Source organism: Periophthalmus magnuspinnatus, chromosome 23 (genome assembly GCF_009829125.3).
Source record: "Periophthalmus magnuspinnatus isolate fPerMag1 chromosome 23, fPerMag1.2.pri, whole genome shotgun sequence".
In the NCBI taxonomy this organism is placed as follows: domain Eukaryota; kingdom Metazoa; phylum Chordata; class Actinopteri; order Gobiiformes; family Gobiidae; genus Periophthalmus; species Periophthalmus magnuspinnatus.
The window spans coordinates 10,171,807-10,195,373 of NC_047148.1; the positions used below are offsets into that span (position 1 = coordinate 10,171,807).

At 39.5% G+C, this 23,567-nt stretch overlaps 1 protein-coding gene across 1 annotated transcript in view; it reads right to left on the reverse strand.

The window, feature by feature from the left end:
- The window catches only part of tafa5a (TAFA chemokine like family member 5a), a 217,133-nt gene extending 209,269 nt beyond the window's left edge, over positions 1-7,864 (reverse strand). Inside the window, exon 1 of the mRNA XM_033990384.2 lies at positions 7,369-7,864. Within this exon, the coding sequence (XP_033846275.1) occupies positions 7,369-7,480 (112 nt within the window). The 5' untranslated portion in view covers positions 7,481-7,864. The remainder of the gene's footprint in view (positions 1-7,368) is intronic.
- Positions 7,865-23,567: the final 15,703 nt, after the last annotated feature.

A 23,567-nucleotide genomic window follows, 5' to 3' on the forward strand; every position in this document is an offset into this window, starting at 1 on the left:
AAAATGTATTCTATTTTGAGAAGCGAAATAATCCATTTCACAGTTCTAGTACGGTCTTTTTTAGATATAAACAATCAGGAGACCTTGTATTGTCAAATTCGGGAAACATGTGAGATATTCAGGCAGTCAGTCTATTAAGTAGTCCCTTATAAATACATTTTATACAATGCTGTTTTCTTCATAACAGAAAGCGATGGCCAACCTACTTTTTCATCGAGTGTACTATGATGGTTTTTAAATGTATTACCTGTTATGAAACGAAGGGCTGATTGAAAGAGTGCATCGAAAGGTTTCAGAAGTAAAGGCTCCATAATCTAGTACAGAAAGAAAGAAAGTTTGCTTTAACTATTTCGTTTCTGTAATTCAATGAGATACAAGATTTATTTCTGTAATCAAATGATCGTTTACATTTTAAACTTTTATATAATTCTGAGATATGTATTTTAAAGTTTTCATCAAGCCAAAACCCAAGGTGCTTATAGGTGTCGACTCTTTCAATCAATGTACCATTTAATGTGTAAAGATTTGTAGTACATCGCACAATCATATACTTAGTTGTATTTGAGACTAGCATAAGAAACCAATATATGGCTGGATATATCAGACAGTTGAAAAAAATCCATAACTCTTTTTTTTTTTTTTTTTTCAGAGCATTTAGAACTACCCTTCCGACATTAATATGAGCAAATACAGCACCAAAGAACGAACCCTCATTGTACAGTAATACTTTGAGTCACATGGGTCAAATTCAGAAATCCAGCGGTGTTACCATAGACATTTTAATACCAGAGATGCCCCAAGCGTCTCTGGTATTAAAGACAAGGGGCAGTATGTGATCTCCACAGACCTGACTAGTCCCGATTTCTTCTGATGGGGCTATCGTAAAGAAAAGGTGTTTGTGAATAAACCTCAGACAATAAACAACTTAAAATGTAATAAGTGTGTTGGATAGGGTTATTCAGTGCGAAATCGAAAATGGTGGACACTTAAAAAACATGTGTATATATATATATATATTTTTTAATTAGGTCATTTTTACTTCCCCTTGTTTAAGTAGTGATAAGTTCACAATTGCAAACATATATATTGTCATAAATCTCAGAAGGTTCAGTTTACCTACTGCTAAAATTTGGTGAGTTTAACTTAAGAATTATAAGAGCTATTGAAGAAAGCGTCAGATACTTTTGATATATAGAAACAACTCCGCTCTGACACTGGTTGAAAACTGTAATGTTGATTTCGCAGCAGTCCCCTATGGATAGCTGCATTTCAGGGCAGCAAGCCAAAAAAACATGGTTAAAAGCTGTGAAAAGTCGATATAGCATTCTGTTTTGTTTTGTTTTGTTTTTTTTCTAATTCATTCCACCCTCTAGATATATTTTATCACAACACTTTTCCATATGCAGATGCCTTCTGTACTTACTAAAACCAGCAATTGCTCTTGTAATAGCACATCAAGTCTAATTTGCCTCTTTTGCTTCATTTGCTGCTTTAGTATATTTGCTGAGTTGAATTTCTCCTCTCTTTCTATGCTTCCTCTCAGAGTTGGGCACAGGACCACAGCACATCCCTCAACTCGCTCACGCTCAGATTAGCATACTGATTAGCTTGCCTCGTGGCTCTGTGGGCTTCCTCTGCGCGTGTGAAGGCGTTACACCATCCCACAAACAATCAAATGCACAACTACCAGCTTCCAGTGGAGGGAGCCAGTGCAACCTTAAGCTTAATTATCGTCAGTATCAGTTAAGTTGGCTATTTCTTTATCATTACGAATTCCGCTACAGGGGTGTCTTGCTGGTGGAGCCTTATTGCGTATTCCCTGCTCAATCTCCATCCCCAGGCCTGTTCTAGGGCCTCAGCATGGCTCTGGGCCGATTCCCCACATCTGTCCAAATCTTCTTTTCATTAAAGTCTGTCTGCGTCTGCCTCTGCTGCCTCCCTGTGTGTCTCCATTTCTCATCAAAGCATTAGCCCCTTATAAAGGTACCTCCAGCCTTCACCTGCACCGGCGGCACCCTCTTTATCCCTGCACCCAAACACATGTCTGCCGTGTCAGTGTTCAGTAATTTAAAAATGAGGCCAATGAACATAAACAAGTAACAAAAATGATCTGATTTTTATCATACATGTCACTTCTAATACACGTACAGGCTGATACGGCTTTATACGGAGTTGTGATCTGATCCCTGTGACGATATTTGGTGAAATTGTCGATTCTTGACTCACGGATGTTCTATTTAACGCAGCACCATAGTCGCAGACACAGACAGACTCTTTTCCACGGACTCCTTCTATTGGTCAGCAGAGTGGCAGACAGTGAGAGACAGAGTTTATTAATCACTACACAATATAAATATATAGATACTACAAGAACAACTACGATTCAAGAAAGTCTGGATATTATTTTAGTTTTGGCACATCATCCACATATCCACCCCTCCCTCACCCCTTCAGCTGTGTCCCAAGTGGAGAAAGCAGATTGTGTGAAGTTGGATGTTGATTCTAGGTGACAGGCTCCATATGAGTCATGCTATAATCACAGAGCCCCCTGCCTTTAGCTGCAAAACACAGCGGCTCTGCAAGCAACGCTATCCCCGACGCATGGAATAGTCATTGTACAGTGTGACATAATCAAGGGCCACAAATGTGTTTTAGAGGTTTAATGTTACGCACTTTTTTTCACAAGTATCACAGACAGCTTGGGTTCTAAGAATATTATTATTGTTATGAGCAAAATCAGATTCAGATATGTTGATTTTAAACTTTACAGCTACATAGTTTATATCAGGGCTGCAACACGTAATGGGTTAAACGCAACTAATCAATCATTGAAATAATTATCAACTAATTTTCATATTCACAGGTCTCTAAGAAGATTAATCAATAGAGTAATTGCTAGAATAATCGATAGACATAATTGTTGCAGCTCTAGTTCATATAATTCATGTTTCATTTATAGACAAATTGAAAAAAAAAAGATAATTGAGACTATGTGGACACTGGTACCAAAAGGTATGAGGAAGAAATACACACTACGGCACATGTTTATACACAGTCAAGGACATACTGTATCTAGCTGTGGAATAAGTCTGATGCATCAAGGTTCATATAATATAAAATGTAGAAGGTATAGAGCAGAAAAGGTCAGCAGTCAAACAGAAAGGACAAAAGAAGCCAAGAGGAGACCAGGGAAAACGCTGACAAAGCACAAGCCTCTGTCTGAACAACATTCAGGGCTGTGAAGCGTTCAGCCTGGTCCAAAACACCTGGAAAGACAAAACAGTGCAAGAAATATATAGGAGAGGCTTTATGTAAAATAATAATACATCTTAACGTAATACGAGACACTGAGCCAGACGGTTTGGACACTGAAGGAGCAACACAGATGGTGAGATAAACATGAAAAAGGACAAATAGAGGAGGAAACTGAAAGGTCATGAGACAACGGAAATTAATACAAAAAAGTATAAGAGACTGAAGTCCACGTGAATGAAAGTGGGGCGATAACAAAAGCTGAGCAGGTTGAAAGGCCACACTTTCAATATGTGTTACAGCATGTGTGATCGACTTTTAAAAGTATCACAGGTTTCAAACTTTTATCTCTTTTTTGTTTTGTTGGAGCTATTATTAATAAAGCCTGAACAAAACATCTATACCCTCCTGTAGTGCTGAGGTAAAGCAGTATATATGCTTGTTTATATAACCGTAAAATAACATTGAATTTGAAGTGTATCGATTGTAATACATATGATAGGCTGTTTTATTACTTTGATTTGGTCGGATTGGAAAAGTGCGTCAGGCTGACCCAGCATCCACCGTAAAAAAACTGTAAACAGGTAAATAATAAAATAGTACGACACAATACGGGGTAAGAGAGAAAACTACAGTGAATCAATGGCAGAGTGGAGGTCGGATTATTACGTCCGATCGGGGTGAGCTGTTGCCGGGTAGGAGGTCTGGGTCCTGGGGGTATAGCTCCAGACTGCTGACTGAAACAAACACCAAGCTACATTGATTGGACAAATGCACAGAATCAATGGACATGGCCGCGGGCACCGTAGAAGAAGAAAGAGACCCCCTCCAGCCAGCACGGTTAGGCACCTCGACCCGGCATCGATCACTCCCCTTTGACCTGTGTGACTGCCAACAGTGAGGTAAGCAACTCACGCTACTCACACATACAGTACATTTGATTATCTGCGAACTAGTTTGTGTGGTAGCTTATACTTCATCAAAATACTCCTGCAAATGCGTCGAATTAGTATATAGTGGAACCCGCTTGCACGTAAACAACACCGCATTACTAAAAGGACAACACAAGTGGTATAGATTAACCTAACAATGAACAAACTCAATAAACATCGGCGTATATTATAACAAGGACAGACAGATGTCAATCAAAACGTCCATATAACTGCTGCATAAAGACACAAGGGCAAACAATCGATGCTTCACTGTACGTTGATGTGAAAGAATGACTTTACTTAAAGGCCTACAGGCTGCATAACACTCCACACGGCAATGTCGACTTCATATCTAAAGTCATCTTAGTTTAAACAGGGTTTTTAGCAAGTTTAATATCAGCTTCTGGGCAAAGCAAAGTTCAGTACAAATTTCTTAGAGTGAAAAAATAAATAAAATCTTGCATTGAATTAGCTGATATGATGAAGTTAATGCACTGTGGGGATGCAAAGTTCAACCATGAGTCTGTACCCGAGGCCTCAAACAGCATATTTACCAGAATGTAGCGTTTAATCAAGCCCTGTAAAACATCCAACGAGCAACGATAACACTTACATATGATACAACAAACCTGCAGCAAGCTAATGGCAAAAGTATGGCCAAAATTCTATAGTAGGGAATCTGTATTATGACATGAATTAACATACAAAAGCTGGAACAATATATTTTGAGCCTGAGTACTTTTTCCTTTGCAAAAGTGTGGAGATTTGTGGTATTTTTGTTGTAATATGATAAGATTTGCGCTGTGGAGGGGTAAATAAGTCCCTTTTAAAGCTAATTATCGCAACATTCTGCTATTTATTTGTTCCAGCTCATGTCTTTTAATGAAACAGTCTATTTAAAAATGGTTTACTGGGATTATCTTGCATTATTTAAATCTTACTCAGTGCCATAATGTAGCTTCAGCGCCACTTTATGTCACTAATATCGCTCTGGACGTAAACATCATTGGTAGAGCGGTTAGGTTGGCGGTGCGATTCCAGCTCCTACAGATGAATGCTGGTGTTATTTCCTTGGGCAAGACACTTAACCCTCCTCACCCTAATGTTTGCATGCATTGGTGTGTGAATATGTGTGAATGGGTGAGTGGTACCTTGATGTAAAGCGCTTTGAGAGTCTTGAAGGTGGAAAAATGTGACCGTTTACCATTTCAATTTATAGCGTTCTTTTGTTCATTACTGACCTGAAGTAGTATACACTGAATATATATACTGTGGCAACACTTTGGATTCAGATAATATACAGGAACAATTGGAAACAGCCCCAACTTACATAACACTGTTGTAATATTGTTGTTAAATGGCCATTTTAGACTAGGTTAATCAGCTTGGATCCAGCCATTAGCAGTAGTCGTAATAATAATAATATAGCATGTGTTTACAGATCTACAGATTTTTACTCACTGCAAATGTGGAAGATTTGTTTTGGGGCTGCTAGAGTAAATAATTTCTTTACAACGCAAGCGTGGCTAATGTACTTAAAGACAAGACGATTTTATTTATCATTAGCTCCGCACTGAATGAAGCTGCTCGGTTTTAATGAGCTTAACGTGGCTATTGCGTTTTCACATAGAGAGGACCGAAGTACCATGTGCCAGCTGGATACCTCCTTATAAGTGACTCACGCGGCTCAGAGAAGAAGAGAAGGCGATACAGAAATAAAAAAGAAGCAGGAGAGGCACTGCATGCATTTGCCTAATAGGCTTGTCCCCAGGCAAAAGGAAGCTATTCTATTTGTCCAACTAACGGGACTTACTCATAAAAAAGAAAAAAAAAAAAAAGAGTTTGACTTTTGATTCGTGCTATGTATGGCTGATGCTCCATAACAAGCCGGAGACAGTATGACAGAAGTATGACCTCAGCCGATGTAACGCAGCCAGAGGATATGGGAACGTGCGCATGACAAAGGCAAATTAAAGGCACTCACACGAGACTTAATTAGGCATGTGGCACGCTGGAGCGCTTTCCCCCAAGCCACTGTCTTTCCCTGCATATCACACTCAATAAGACATTTACCCTAATGTGAGACCAGCTATTTCTATGTGGGATGGAAGCACAGGGAGACTGCTGGGACTTGCCCAAACCAATAATTGGAGAGGGCTGTATTGTCTTCTGAAACATTTGCCTGAAAAACAACAATCCATCACTGGTTATGGGTCTATCCAATTAAATCAACAGTGGCAACCCAATATAAGATGCATGAAACAATATACAAAATGTGCAATTGGCCACGAAGGGACAAAACGGTGCAACATCGATTCAGATTTTTAAAAATAAAGTAGCTGTGTACGTGTATCACAAGAGTTTCTTTAAGTTTATGTGATTAAAACAATGATGTGTTGCTGTCTGGCTATAATAACAGTTACACAGCCCAATAAAAAGGTACATTATGTCCACACACACTCTCATGGGAAAGGAAAAACAAATACGTATACATAAACATAAACAGGGCCACTCCAGTAATTTGTGAGCAATGCCAGGGAAAGAGAGGGAGGGAGGAGGGAGGAGGGAGGAACAGTAAAGTGCAATGTAGGTTCTCCAGCCAATCAAAGCTACTTCATCATGTGTAAAGTCATGTATAGGTAAAAGTGTGAACCATAATGCTTACAAAAAGAATACATTTCACCCAGCATCTTAAAACAAAAGGTGACATTTAAACTTCTTTTTACACTTGAGCATTTATGAGTTTGATTTGCAGTGGGATTGGCATATGATTGAAACTTGGGTAGAACAATATGATCATGGTGACATTTTGAAAGAGTCTAGATGGAGACAAAATTGATAAAGTGGATATAGACACTTAATTGGATATATGGCCATTCAATTTGTGTGAGAGGAGTACCAAAAAAACAAAACAAAACGTGTTAATGACCACGCCAATGTCAGAGTGTTATGGTCAGGATGCTTTTACGCGTAACGTTTGCGCACAGCTGTCTCTCACGTCTCAAGCGTTTTTTTGTTTTTTTTCTCCTATAACTGTTGAGCGAAAGAGGAAAGCTGGCGCGTTGACAACTAGTGGGATCAATACCAGTAAAGACAGAATGCCAATATCACTTGCATTATTCTCGTATGACGCGTCCGTGTCCAAACGCTGTCACATTATCGACGCGCAAACGTAACGACTTACCGCAGTAGAGGAGCAGCAGCGCAGTGAGGAGCACCACAGCCCAGAAAGTTGACGACATCCTCGGCCACTGGTACGCGTCTTTGCGTCTTCCCAACCTTGACACCGAAGCCATTTAACAAAAAAGACACTTCCTTGTGGTGTTAGAAAACCAAAAAGGCTGTACAAGAACAACAGGACCTTGTATCTCCGTGCGTAATCCTCCCAGAAAGACAGAGCAACTCATTAGAAAGAGCTGAGCCTGTGCGTAAAACGAGGGTCACATTCTCCAAAGAAATCCCAGCTGGGAATAAAGCAGTGTAATGGATCTTTGCCGAAAGACAAGTTTAGTTGGTTCAGCGTGATCTCCTTTAATTCCGCTTGGCTGATTCCTTGCTCGGGGAGGTGCGTTCTGCTCTTCACTGTTGGTTCAGATGACAGTTAACGCTCAAAGTGTTCAATCATTTATACCGCAGCGTCGTAAAACCAGCTTTTACCTGCGCATACGTTCCTCGAGTTCTCTGGTCTACGACGCACTGAGCTGACAAGGAAACTGCTACTTCAAAATCCAGAGCATGAATGGGGAGAAAGGGGCTGCGGGCTCGATTGGACACGGGGAAAAAAAAAAGTCTCCGGTTTTTCTAAAGCCTCTCTCCCGGTCACTGCATACAGAGGAGAGTGGAGCCGGAGCGAGAGGCAAAAGTGCGCTCCTTGACTGTGTGCTCAAAGTGAAACATTCTTATAAATCGATATTACGTCAGCAACAAACCACAAGAGGACGGGGCTCGGGATACTAGTGGAAAAATAAGCTTGTAAAATTAACTTGGATGCCTTATTGATTGTTAATATCCCATAAAACCCGTGTCTGCTCAATCGATAAGGAGCGATATTTTATTACTGTAATATTTCCCCTAAGTGGGCTAAATGACACATCAATCACGCTCTAATTAGTGCAAGGGGTAACCTGGGGGAATAATGGAGGTGTTTATAGTGGTGCACAGAGGAAAACACGTCCTATTTGTGGACATACGTGCATCTCAAGACTGAATTTCAGGATTTAAACTTGTTAAACATTAGATCCACATGTAGAAAAAAATCGTTCAGTGTTTTATTGCAATTGACTAGAACCTAGAGATGAAACCACCGAGCAAAGGAGATAAGTTAAAACTGACATAAACATCATTAGTAGAGCAGTCGGATCCACTAACCCACCCACAGATAGCTCCTAAAGATGTAGGGATGTGTGTGTGGATGGGTAAGGTGGAAAAAAACGCTAAAAACTGTGACCATTTACCAGTGTGGTGTAAGTTACATGCTCAAGGTTTGAGGTAGCTTCATCAGGCGACATTTTGTTTTGACATAATGCAGAAAAAAAACATGCCAGCACAATAACAAAAAGACTATGGAATACATCTGCATTTCCCCCCTCCCTCTCCCACCTAATATTGGTCTCATGGGCTCTGTTACCATCAGGTCATAATAAAACAATGAGTGTCAAAACATGTAATAGTCATTTAACAGTTTATGATGCATTTTGGTGTTTCTTATTCACTGTGCGACTTTACTTTTGAATAATGAGCTCATTAACAAGTAAAATGGACCTCTGATTTGAACATTTCAGCACTTATTTAAGTACACTGAGCCTGATTAAGTATGTAAATGACTAGTGCAGGGCATCAGCTACATTTTTTCTTTTATGAGAAGTTTTCTGGCTACCCCACTCGCACCACCAATACATGATTAAGCATTTTATAATACATTCATTGAAGTATTTTCTTCAGTCGTGCCTCTACGCATGTGTTCATAGTCTTTTTTTTTTCCATTAATTTTTTCTGCATCATCCACTCAGCGGCACAACTTTGACCCAAAGTGTGAAACAGGTCGTTTTCATTGTGCTCTTGCCTGTATAGTTAAAGACGCTTCAGCCGCAGGACCCAAACAGAAAGAAGGATCTTAGTATATGGATGGACAAATGAATAGAATGACATATCTAAGCAATGTTCACATACATTTTAAAGTCAGTGTTAATGAAAAACCAGCGAGACTAGAATCAGGACCATGGACAGCGTAACAGTGTATCATTCAGAACCATGGACAGCTCCACTGATCATATTGGTATTGGTGCGTTCTACATTTTGTGTTTTATTTCAGCAGTTTTTCCTGAATCTGCACAAATATTAAAGCTTATCCTACAAGTTTGCAACCATTATAATATAGAGAGCGTAGTGCAAAACCAGTGTCTGTGATTACGACTAAAAGTACCAATGCGTAACATTACTCTATGCTGCGCTCCTTCTGTCAGCTTTTTTCGTGCTATAGATTCTCTTCTAACAAGAGTTGGGCTTCTCTGCAGGCCTATAGTAAAGTGCACTAGACTGGACCTTGTAAAATGCACTGTAACCCCACAGGTCCATAAAAGAGTTAATTATTTTGAACATCTATGCATGTAATCCTGTTACTCCGGAGGTAATTGGTCTGCCTTAAATCACAATTTAGACCTTTCTTTCCCCAAAGTAAATACATACATTGATTACACAAGATTGGTTTTAAAATTGGACTCAGAATGGAGGGCCACTGAGAGGAGTTGTTAACAGCATAGTCATTTCAGCCCTCTACTCTGCACAGAAGTATTCCCTTAAGTACATCGAGTATGAGACCAGATGCACTTACCATATGTAACAATTTATACAAGACAAGAACCAGAGTTAACTGTGCCATGTCTTTCACTGGTCGTGCACTATTGGGAAGAAAACCTGAAAAGTGTAAAGTGACATTTTAGTTGTACGTTAATAGATTAAATACAGCTAAACTACAGTTAGTAAAGCCTCATTGGGCACTGTTTTTTGCGTAATTCATGTGCTTAAATTAGTTTTCCCTTATTTGAATAGTTTAAAACCTGCACTGCTGTGAACAGTCAGAAAGAAATCACATTCCTCACAGCAAATGGAGCTGTTTACATCATTTCAACGGTCTGATGAATCGGATAATGGTGAGATTTTTGGTGTGCCTGTAAACATAGCCAGTGTCCACTTCAGCCTCTGTTGAATATTTCCCAACTCTAAACTAAATATGACGGCACAATGCTGGAACACACACATCGTATTGTGAGATTTGAATCCCATTCTGAAAACCCAAAGTAGTTCAACAGGACACAATGATTCACTCGCCGGCTGAGAACCATAACAAAATATGATCTTATTTTCTCTCTACATGAATCAACAACAGTGGCACTGGTTTTGTCGGATGTGTTCACTGATGCCTAACACAGGCTCTGGTCTCTGCCGGAGTTCACCATGATTTGACAAATATATGTGCGAACTAAATGGGGTTTGAAAATGCATAGCTAGTGAAACATCCACTCTTTGCTGCCAAGTGCACCAGCTCTGAAAATCAGATAAACAGATTTTTAGTCCAAATGTGAGACCTTATCGTTGCAGTGAGCCAAGGTTTTAGCAGCAGAGGATATGGGATGATTCAATGAGGGAAAGTGAGCAGAGGGCTATTTCTAATGCATGATTCACTCTAACAAAAATGTAAGTGTATGTGGAAAGAACTTAACATCTTTCTATTTATTGCTCACATCCACAGAACAGTTCACATCTAGGGACCCTTAAACCATTCACTTACACCTTTATTCAACATTGTACACTGACACGAGAGGAAAGGTGTCTGGCCCAACGACACACAACATTTTACTCAGGTGGAAGAGGGGATAGAAGTGCCGAATTTGAGCTACTGCTGTCAAAATACACATGCGTCTAAACATGAAAATTAAATGTAAGCTATTCAGGTTGTATTATTTTGCATGGGGCTGTTGATCTTGACAGCAAATAAGTTCTATACAGACTACAGAGTCATTTTAAAGCCTCCCAGAGAATCAGTGCAGCGTTGACTTGTTGTTGCACATAAATATTGAACTTTTGACAAAAATCAGCCTACTTTATATCATATTTTAGCAGCAAAACGTTCCCCATATTCTCCATTGAAAGGAACCGGAGGAGTCGACACAAATAAAGCGCGGTTTAGTTGTATTTACGGGAAAAAGTGGGCGGGTTAGAATAAGATCAATTTAAACCAGCTACATCTCACCTTAAAGGAGAGGATCCAACCGTTCAAATTAGAAGTTTCTGCACTAGTAAGAGTTATAAAAAGGGTAACTTTGAACAACTTTGACGCTGGAACTGGCTGGATAGCAAGAGAAGCTATTTGTGGAATTACTTTTACATTTAATTATGTTTGGAGGATGAACCAAAGTTTTACAGTACCATTAAATAATTACCACAGCTGTGTTAATGGAATACCTCCAAATAACTAAGTGCTAAAACATAAGCCTTGTGATTAGAGGCTGTTGTGATTATAAGTCGCAAATGCATATTGTAATACCTAACACATTAAAGAAGCCCCTGTTTTCTTACAGAGACAAAAAAAAGCAAATAAAAAGGAAATAAATAATGGAGCATAATTATCAGAGAATGAAAAAGGATGTGTTAATGCTTTCAGCTTTGAGATGTGGCTGTGGCTGAGCTTCAAATCGGTGAATTGCTTAGAATTGTCTGGCAGAGCTATTACATAATGGCATTTAAATTTCCCTTTGACACAATTTTTGCTTCATGCGGTACCAAAATATGGGCTTTAAATTATTCTGATAGACAAAGACTGGATTTGTGTAGTGGCATATACAGGCCAATATTGAGCAGCACTGCCACATCACAGACCTACATTGTAGAGCTCGCTATTTTCATTCTCAAGGGACCTATTAACCAGTGAGCTATAGCTGCTCTGTAAAAGATTATTGGTGAGTGCTAACACCATTTTTTATTGATTCAGAACAATTTTACTTTAGGGAAAAACGTTCTATATTACATCCATGCCAAGTCATTTCTAGACGGTGAATAGTGTAGGGCAAAATCTTACCTTTAATAGACAAAAGAGGAGAGAGATTTCATAATTTTAATCTTTTAACTACTGTAGAAAATCTGGGTTTGGGTTGCACAGCTCTTATCCGAGGTTGTATTCAATTAAGATAGATAGATGATGCCATGGGCTACGTCTTATCTGCTCTAATTCCTTTAAACAAGAATAATTAACATGACTTGGAACTAATAACAGAAAATGAGTGTATGCGTGTATTTAAAACAAGCTCTATTGTATTTAGATCTTAACTCCTCATCCCGCGCTCGTGTTTTCATTTAGAGTAGTGGAAAAGTCACTCTACGCGCTATTAAACACTATTATAAACATAGTAAAAAGTTGTAAAAGTTCTTATTCAGTTCAGATTACTGGTGGACATTGCCCTACACCTTTTTGTCCAGTAGACAGATTTGAATTTTCCTTTTACTATGGCTCATACCTGGACAACTGGGGGATTACACGGACGTCTATTATAAACATACCGGTCATTACTAACTAAAAAAGTATCATGGATGTAACAGGTAAGTACCTCACTGTGCCTTTTCAAGTCCTTACCTTCCCACCTTTTTAAAGTTGTAGTGACATAAAATACACCTACTATTACTGGGTTTCATATGACATCACAACATTTTATATATTTAATACCGAACATACCAAAATAATATTGTTAAAATGCTGATTTTTGTTTTAAAACATTAAGTTTGCCCATCTCGGACTACGACATCACCACATTAGAGAGATCGGTGTTTCAGTTGACATGTTTAAACCACTTAAGGGCTCATATCGATTACCTAAAGCGTGCGGCATAAACGTATCCAGGCGTCATTGTGTCAGTACTGTGTGAGTAATGGTCGCTGGCGGGAAGCTCGTGGCACTATACACTGCGCTGGTCAAAGACTGTCTGAGGCCTGACCTTTCACTGTGAGTCTTCTCTTTGATCTGTCCAGACACAAGATAGGTCCCTCCCCTTTATTGGGCCACCGAGAAGGGCTTTGAACTGCAGCAGACACGCACTGATGTAAGCCAACACAAAGTCTTCCTATTGGGGCTCAGCGGGCTTCCTTCCTCCTTTGCCTTTGCTGCCATGGATTAGGAGGAAGAGAGGAGAGTGAGAGGGGTTCTCAGAGAGCGCATGTGGTCTGCAGTGGAGAGGAGGCGACTCTGATAAATGTTATTTTAACTCCGCACAAGTCACAGAAATAGTTTGTTATTTTACCCTTGAGCAGCAACATATTCTCTTTACGGGGTTAGTTAAAGAGCGGCTGTTACACGTAGATCACCATGTTACCTGTTATTGTTTTGAAAGTACAGTGAAATGTTTATTATTTTCAGTTTAATTTTTGACACCGAGTCCCTTGCTCCCCATGCTAAGTCAGTCAGCCCCTTCAGAGCACTATCACAACACAATCAACGTGTATTCCGCTAATGAAACTACTGCACATTGCGTCAGGTGGGTTACGTCAGCCTGCTTTACATAGGCTGTGTCTTGTGCAGGCTCACAGGGTTCGAAAAGTACTCGGGAGGGATTGCAGGATTACTCAGACATGCTTAGATGGCATATTTATTTATCTTTATTTATACAGGGAGAGTCCAATGAGAGCACTCAGACTTTATTTTTCATGAGCGCCCCGTTTAAAATACAGAAAAATACAAACAAAACAAAACAAATAACTACGTATGTCCATTTAAAACATCAAAACAGGCGTAGGTGTGATTATAAATGTTTACTACCAGATTATTAAAGTGCATTAGTGGCACCAGTGTATCCAGTTTTGCGTGTCCTTGAAATATGTTCCATTTTTGAGAAGCAATATAACCCATTTTGGTTCTAGTGCAGCCAGTTTTTACACTTACACTCATGAGGTCTTGCATATAAAACCACCTCATGCATGTTTTTGATAAGAGAACAACGTTATAACATGGTAGAAAGCTCCACAAAAAAAAAAAAAAAAGATTTCAGCCTTGATATTAAAATGCATGAGAACATGCGCAGCTTTGGAGCAGCTTTTTCAGATGGCAGAGCAAAGCACGGGTGGACTGCCATCACACAGCAAAAAACGCTCTCATCCCAGAATGTATTTTAGCAACACACATGGCAGTTTCTCCACTCAGCCATTGCAGCTTCATAGTGCGAGCAATAACATGATAAGAGTGTAATTATTCTCTTCAGTGACAACAATCAAACCACATAAGATCCAATCATCTTGAGCCAACATGCGATTATCCTGGAGCCATCATAGGCGTACCGTACTTGTGATCATATAGGCGCGCATTTGAGAATAAGCTCATTCTAACGCGGAGCAAGTTGCCGATTGCGCACCTAATGTACATACTTGACCTTTTGGCCCTTGTCTGTTGTGTGGAAGAGGAACGCACATAGCAGATGATGGTTTTGCGTGAATGTTCTATCAAAACTGAATGAACTTTTGCTCTCACTCATTTGACTAATGGAAACAGGGCCTGTAATAATAATAATAACCCTGGCAGCGGCAGCAGGGGTGACTGTTGGGCCCTGCTAAACAATATGGTAGGAACACATAGACCCACCTGTTCGGCACTTTGCTCCTCTCCCTGTCAGGTACAAATGAACAACAGGTGTCTCTGCAAGTGTCGCCTTCTGCTTTGGCTCTGCTCCAAAATGAGATGAAAATTAACTTGAGAGAAAGAAACTTACATCAAAAAGCCCTGGGAAGTTGAATCATTTGTTTGCGCGCCAAAACGGGAACAAAGTTTCGCTGAAGGTAAAATAGGGTAACATTTTGTATTACACAAACTCTGGAACAGACTTCCAGGCTCAAAACGGTTGTGTTTAGCTGCGCATATGTTTTTTATTTAGCGCTCCTCATTTTTAAGGTTAATTTTATGATGATTATTTGTGTTTTGATTTGTTAGTATTATGATCTTAATGTTTTTCTTATTCTGTTAAGAACTTTGAATTACTTTGTGTACGAATTGTGCTGTACAGATAATCAAGGCAAGTTTATTTTTATAGCACAATTTGTACACAAAGTCATTCAAAGTGCTTAACAGAATAAGAAAGATCATAAAATCACAATACAAACTAAAATCATTATACTTAATGCTTAGTGAAATATGGACATTGTATGAAGTCTATTAAAATGAAGTTTGGCCAATGGGAATGTCAGTTGCGTGCCAAAATTTAGACCCAAACTGTGGTTTTGTGTAGCGTTAATACTGATGCACAATCCTTTTTCAAGATACCCAGAAATGTCTTACATAAGGAGATAAACACGAGATAAAGTTGTTGAAAAGAGGGTTTGAAAAGATGGGTTTTCAGAGCATTTCTGAAGATGCTGAGTATGGGTGAGTGTCTCTTGTGTTTATGGAGAGACAGGAAGTTGGCATCAGCTGATTAGAGGCCCAGGTAAAGCCGTGACAGTCGTAGTAATTTACAGTTGATATTTCACCTGTAGGTATGTTATTAATGGAAACCCGTAGTCCCAATGAAGAACTAATACAAAGCAAAACAAACATGTTCCAAACTGTGTAGTTCATCCCTTGGACATTTGCTGAAGACTAGAGCCATGTTCTTTGGGCTGCTTTGGAAACACCGGGGCTCATGTGTTTGCCTTCTGCTACATTTGCTGAGCCTGAACACACACTACATTTGTCCAATGACTCTGTCTGTTTACTGTGGGCTGTTTGTACCCTCCTAACTGACCCCTATCACATAGAATCAGGGATTGCCACTAACATCCATGTATGTATAGAGTTAAACTTGAGAGTGTATTTGCCTTATCAATACATATGATTTAAAATATCTATATTGATTCAGTTAAAGGTGTAACTCATCTAAAATGGTTACTCATGTGGATTTTGTTCTATAACCTTTGGATCTGGTTTAGTCGCACTTTCTGCACAATGGCTGATTTGCTTTTGCTGCTCACTTCTTTGTAAAGTGTGGAATGCACTTACATTTATCACAGTTGTATGATTGACTTGCAAGTTGAGGGGAAAAAATCTTCTCAAAGACATGACTTTTCTCCATTCCATTCGTCACTTTGCGCTGAGTATGAATTTCCTGTGGCGTGTGCCGCAGCTGGGCACTGCAGGTAGCCCACTTTGCCTGGATTGTTCCAAGAACGGTAATTGAAAGGGGTGCTCTCAGAAATCATGTTGAGAATCGTTTTGTGTCGCTTTGTTACGAGGAGCAAGTCTATTCACAAAGGATAAAAGAGGCTTTATTATCCCATTACAGAGCGTATGTTGCGGTGACGCAATACCTCGCGTTTCTTCTCTCAACGCTATGTTTTACTGCAGGGAGAAACTTTTTAATAGGATCTCGACAATGACAATTATCTGAAGGCAATTCTCTCTTCTTGTGAACGAGACCCCATTAATTGCATTTACAGAGTCTGAAATGAAGTATGGCGAATTCTTTAAGTCACACACTCCCAAACTAATTTGCATGGTAATGAATACATTTCTCTGGGAATCTGAAATCATCCCACATGAGCTATTTGAAGCCAGCTATGAGAGTGGGAAATAGTAGTGAGCACAGGGAAAGCAGGTGAGCAAGTAGGATGGCTCTAATGGAGGCTATTGAGTTAACATTTCCCATTGGTTGAATTCAAACAGGGTTGTGCTTAAGTCTCAGATCGAACTAATGAGAGACTTGAGAGATGACACATTTGCAATTAGGATCCTAAACTTTTTTTTTTGGCTACTTTCCAGTTGCCCCTACAAATTCAGTAGCATTATAGAGTGCTCTGATTTACATTTTACCCCCCCCCCCCCCCCCCCCCCCCCCCCACACACACACACACACACACTATTTGGAGGTGGAAGTCAACAAACAAATCTTAAAGTTAAGGTACATTTTTTTTTTTTTTTTTTCAATTTTGAGGGACCAGGGACCTATCTCATATCTTTAGGACTACCTTAGCTGGAGAATTTTACATATTGTGCACGTTTTGGGTGTATAGTCTGATCTATTCATCACACCTGCTCTTCCTCTTTCACTTTTTAGTTGTTTTTTTTTGCTTTCATTTTTTTGATGTATTGCACAAGCCTATTGAGCTGTTTATTCTTTCAAACCGAAGTTTAGTTTGTTTTTCTACCTGACATTTTCCACAGCTCACTCACAGTCTCCCTCAGAGTTGCCCCATGGTGTTGCTATGACATGTCTTCTCAGCTTTTTCCTACAGGTGGAAGCAGGACGACAGCGCCATCTACAGGCGAACTACTTCATGACAGTGCTCCGGGTGCGTGAGACTAAAAAGGTACCCTCCTCCCAATTTATAGTTCTGTTTACACGTTTCAGTATTCCAATTGCCTCCTCAATACAGCAACCATGTTTGTTGTCTTCTATCCCAATGGTATTTGCGCTGTCCCGGTCCGTAGTGTGGTTACCAGATCAGAAAGGAGTTTAGTTGTTTTGTAAAATCATATGAGAGCATCTTGTTGTATTTTAGACCAATGGCAAACAGACTAATCTCCCACACAGCTCACAGCCTGAGCCCACGAGTGTCTGCTCAGCCTCATCCTTTTTCAGTCCTCTTCCTCTCCCTGTGCAGCTCCTTCTTTTACTCTATCTATATTTGACTATATACAATATTTTCTTCAGGGCATCTCCATTCCGTGCCCCCAGCTCCCTCCTGCAGCAATTTCCATATTCCCACTCCAGTCTGGACCGTCTCTGTACTTGCCCCTGGCCTTCGGTTCACTCTATTTCATATTGGCTGTCAAACCCCAGGCCTTTTCTGTTAGATGGTTTTAGATGCATCTCTCAGCGTGACTTAGAAAATCGCTTCTCTTTTTTTCCCCCTCACTTTTTTCTGTACTTTACACCATTCTTTTTTCTTGCAATTTAGATAAAATGATAACCTAGTCATTTTAAGTCTATAGTGTAAAGCAGGACTAAACAGCTAAACTCCACCCATGCTACAGTCCCAACAAGCTGTTAAATGGAGCGGGTCTGGAGGACTAAAGGGGAGAGAGTATGAGGGGAGGAAGGGTGGAGTCTGGGCCTAGACCAGTAAGAACAGTGTGAATGTTCTGACAGGCATGAACACATCAAAAAGATCAGAGCAGAGGTGTGTGATGTCAAAGGTCTCTTGAAATGTACTGACTATTGGTGAAACAGTCTCAGTTTTAGACCATGAAGGGTCCATTATGAAACCACCTGCTTGACTTCATGTGGATGTTATTGCTTCATCTTTAATCTTCCACAGTTAGGCATTAAACTAATCTGTCTCCATGAAGACAAAGTTACAGGCCAGTGGAGAGGTGAGGCCGCTCAAAGAACACAATTTTTAAGGCATTTTTTTGTTAAACTTACCATGGATTGATTCAATTACAGGTGTTTTTTAACATCATACTGTGAAACATTCCAGACAAAGCAATGATCAAAAAGTTGTGTTGTGGAATTGATGGAATTTTTAATGCCCTGAACCTTGTCGTTGAAGAATTCTGCAAACTCATTGCACTTAGATGTGGAAATTAGTTCTAACAGCAGTAGAGCTGGTGGGTTTGTTAATCTGTCTACTGTTGCAAACAGGACATGAGAGTTGTTACTGCAATTTCCTATGTCTGAAAAATACCTCTCCCTTGTTCTACATAAAGTGTTTGTACATGTCCATCTTGTATCTGTACATCTCATAATGAACCTGGAACTTTGATTCATACCATTTCTGAACTGTCCCCGGCACTCCCTTTTCTGTGTCCTGACCGAGTCATCATTCCTCCATGGCACTTTCTGCTTATCTCTAACCATTTTAACCTTCATCGGGGCAATGGTGTCCAGAACATTCAAAACACTCCAAGTCACAGAGTCAGAAATCATCAACATTAGAACATGAGGCATTTTCAAAGTGTATCATTATCATGAACAGTGCACCTGTGTTATCATTTACTGCATGTGTCTGAATCCAACAGCTGCCGGACCAGCCACTGGTTTGGGAATAACAGACAGGTCAAAGAAGACAGAAATGATCAGACATCCATCACAATGACATTTGAAATATTTACTCCTTTTATGATGAGCAGGTCCAGACTGTGCCCTCTATTGTGGGTGGACTCGCTGACATACTGAGTCAGACCAAAGGTTTCAAGGACAGAACTGAGCTCTAGCATTTCTGTCACACACATTATCCACATGTACATTAAAATCACCTGTAATGACTAAACCATCAAAGTCTGCGCATAGGACTGAAAGCATCTCAGTTTTTATCAATAAAACTGTGACAGTACCTTTGAGGGGGAGGTTTGTATGACTGAGTAGAGTATGGAGGGTGATTATTTTAGGCCCATTTTAAAGGAAACGTACTCAAAAGATGAAAACACCCAAAGTGACAACCTGCGAGTAATTTAAATATCTCTAAAAACTGCATACACACCTCAACCCTTTTTGTTTTTCCAAGATTCAAATTCAAATTTGAAGTTGGGTGGAGTTGATTGCACTAGAATTCCAGAAGAAGAAATAAAATCACTAACCAAAAATGATTTGTTACATAAAGACCTGACATTGAGCACAGCAAGTTTCAGATTAATTTCAGTGGGAATGGATGTTATCTTTTTACAGGGAATGTTAACTAAATTTCTCCGATTGGACAGTTTAATTGTAATATGTTAACCAGTCTACGTGGTGTAACTGGAGATATATCTCCATCACAACGTCTCAGCCTGATATTGTCCATCCTAGCGCTTGGTGATAACAGTCGAGAAGAGAGCGTTGATTTAGGCTGAATTCATAAAAGCAGATCTAGCAGCAGTCTATTTTCAAATATGTACATAGAACAGAGGTCGAAACAAGTGCTACCGAACTGACCACTTGAAAAGCCACATATAAACTGACCCCGAAAGCGATCACCCACACATGTACAAGTACTTGATGTTGTACCACTGTCTAAGAATAGCCCTACTGTAAGGGATATAGGCACAGGGGAATATACTGTTGATGTATGTTGTCACTTCTCAGATCCCGAGGCTCTAGTGTTCACAGTTTTTATACCCTGAACTATTCAAGTCAAAGGATTCACAATAACACTAAAGTTATGAAAACATCAAAAACATGTGGGAAGTGCCTGTCAGCATGAATCAGCACAGAGCCAAGAATGCATGGGAGGAAATGGGTGAGTGTAACTGCCAGTGACAAAGCTCAAATGGAGACCCGCCCAGAGAAAACCACATTTGTCCCACTGGATTATGAAGAACGGGGTCTTTTGTAAGATATTAGTAATGGATTTGATATGGGAGAAAATAGAAACTGTCCAAAACATTCATGGATTTAAAAGGACAAAATATAAGAACATCTTATCGAAACAAGGACTCATAGAGGCACGTTTTTGTTTTTCAAGTATTATGTTTTATTTATATTCCTCATCACCACTTTGCTTTGCTAATTTACAAAGTCTGGGTAATCCACTATCTCCTGTGCTCAAACTGCTCTGTTCTACTTTATAACATATTGTGTGGCCATGCAGAAACTACGATAAGAGCTCTGACAGTCAGTTTTAGCCTCTTTTGAACTGCTTTCCTTCTCAGTGCTCCAGAAGAACAGAACTTCTTGCTGCAGACCTCCATCCAGAAGACCCAATCTGCAGACCTCTATCAGGAAGACCCTCACGTGACTTACCTCCATCCACAGGTCCCTGAAAGTAAACAAACATCAGTGACGATGACAAAAGACTGCAAAGTCCACTGTTTCCTCCCACCGTTATCAATATAATGTTATAAAAGATGATATTGTTTAACCTTAAACATTACAGACTTGTGCCTAATCCCTTGGCCCTTGTATATGTAGGCCCACGTTGTTTTAAACTACTAATTAACCTACACAGGCAGAGTAGCGCAGAAACAATATTAAGCTAGTAATTTTCAAACTATAAATGAAGTCTATTGGTGATTAAATGCCTTATTGCTTCCCTCTAAACAATTTCAATTTAGCTTTATCACCTTTAATGCCCTCTAATAACAATAAGATAAATAAAGTAAATACATTGTTTATAAAGTAAACTATTGAAATAAGTGAGGGGTGGAGGGGCATCCTGATAGAGGTCTGCAGGGTAGGGTCCTCTGGGTGGAGGTCTGCAGCCAGACTCTCTCAAAAATGCTGTTTTGTATATCTTACTTTGACCTATTATATATTGTTTTATGCAGTAGAATGCAAATTACAACAATGCATATGATCTTCAATTAATGCTCAGTAGACCACAAAATGTAACTTTATCATACTGTGCATATTTCTTTGCTACGGGGTTATTTTTGTTGTTTGTTTCAAATAGCATCTCTTTTTACAACATATGCAAATCCTGTTTACATTATGGAAGCATATGGGTCATTAAGTTTTACACATCGTATAGTTTACTCAATAACTGAGAGGAATTTTGTTTGCTAATCTAGGGCATTGACTTGCAGAACAAAGTATTTATATCCAGACAAGCTGCAAAAATGTTTTATCATTCCTTTGTGATGGTGTGCATACCCAGCAGGCTGTTGGTATTCTAGGGCATAATTACAATATTCTGTACATTATGTTAGTTGGCTTTCAGCTCCAAATCACAAAAGCAGATAGAGATGCACCTACTGTGAAGTTTGAAGTTTTCTTATAGCACAATTTAATGTCCCCATAGGCAAATTTGTCCTCTGCATTTGACACATCCACAGAAATGTCCAAGCAAGAAAAAAAAAAAAATCAACTTAACACAAACCCAGCAATTTGACATAATCCTATCCAACTTATCTTGGCTCACACTCTGTCTCATGTTGCAAGACAAAGTATGGGACTTGTTGTATTTTGATTGGGCATAGAATGAATGTATACCAGGCTAAATAAGTGTTTTTCTCATCTGACACAAACTCTTGAGCTACATTTTTACCTCTTCCTCTTCCATTCAGGTATCAGTTGTTTATCATATTAGACTCTGGGCATAAACATTCTTGGTAGAGCAGTCAGATCCAATACTCCACAGGTTGGTGGACCGATGCCAGTGTGGACCAGTGTGAAGCATTTTGAGTACCTTAAAGATACAAAAGTGCTATATAAATGTGATCACAATCCAACCTACTATTACCAAAGTACCAAATGTACAAACGTAGACCAGGCAGCAGTAGGCACAATACAGAGTGCACCATGACTCTGCTCCCTCCCAGATGACTAAATCAAAGTGTGTTTTGAGGGACAGCTGTGCCACAGTGCCGCTGCGTATTAGCTGTGTAATGTGAAGAGGCGACGGCGAACAGCACAAGGGAATGGCTCCATAATCTACCTTTGCCACTCAGTCTATAATACCCCCAAATGGCTTTTACTGCCAGCCTCAAAGCCCACTGCACACTCCCATTTGGATGAAAAATGCTCAACTCCAAACAATGCTATGGATGCACACTCACACACAAGACTCAACAAAGTGCTGTCATGCTGAGGAGTAATTAGGGAGGCTTGAGTTGGTAAGTATCCCTGTTGGCATATCAGTCTACAGAATGGAGGCTCTGTATTCTCTCAAATTACCTGCCAATGGCTTCCCCATTCACTAACCACAAGCACAACTTCAGTGGCAACGCAAAGACAAAAGAAGAGAGGGGATAAATGAGATGCTAATGTTCGGAAGGAACCAATAGGGCTTTAGAAAACTGAGTATGTTCGCAAATGGAACAAATAAGACATTACGTGAAACATACATAATTGTTTCCTCTTAGGGTTACTTGGATGTTTTTTTTTTATTATGTATTTTCCTAAAAAGAGCCATAAAAGTGTGCATGGGTGGTTATTTATCACATTGTGGGGACAGAAATATACATACACTCACTTCATGGGGACCGACATAACTACTTTATTATTGGAGCAACACGATTTTAAGTTAAGATATGGGTTATAGGGTTTTAATGGGTTAAAGACCTTTACCTGATGTATTTGACAAAAATGTGTCATGCCCCAGTACAGACACATTGTAACAGCAGCTCTTGAGGTCAAAATAAGTTTGTGATAATGTTAAAAGTGCTTATAAACTCATTGCGGTAAATAATTAGGATGTGCAGAATGCGTAAGGTAAGTGAGGAATAACTTGGACCAAATATATCACCTTTAAGATTTAGGATTATTCTATAGGAAATTAAAATGGATCAATCTAATGTTCTCATTACACATGTAAACACGTTTCCTATTATTTTTCTCATTATTATTATTGATATATGTGTGGGCCCACAATTGAACATTTAAAACAAAAACAAAAAAAAACTGAAGACGCTGGGTTTGAGAACTTGAGGAAAACAGGTTATTAAATGGGATTATTTCAGAGAGCTTGCTGTTCACTGCAAAAATACAATACAATCTCTCCTGGAAACTTGGTGATTTG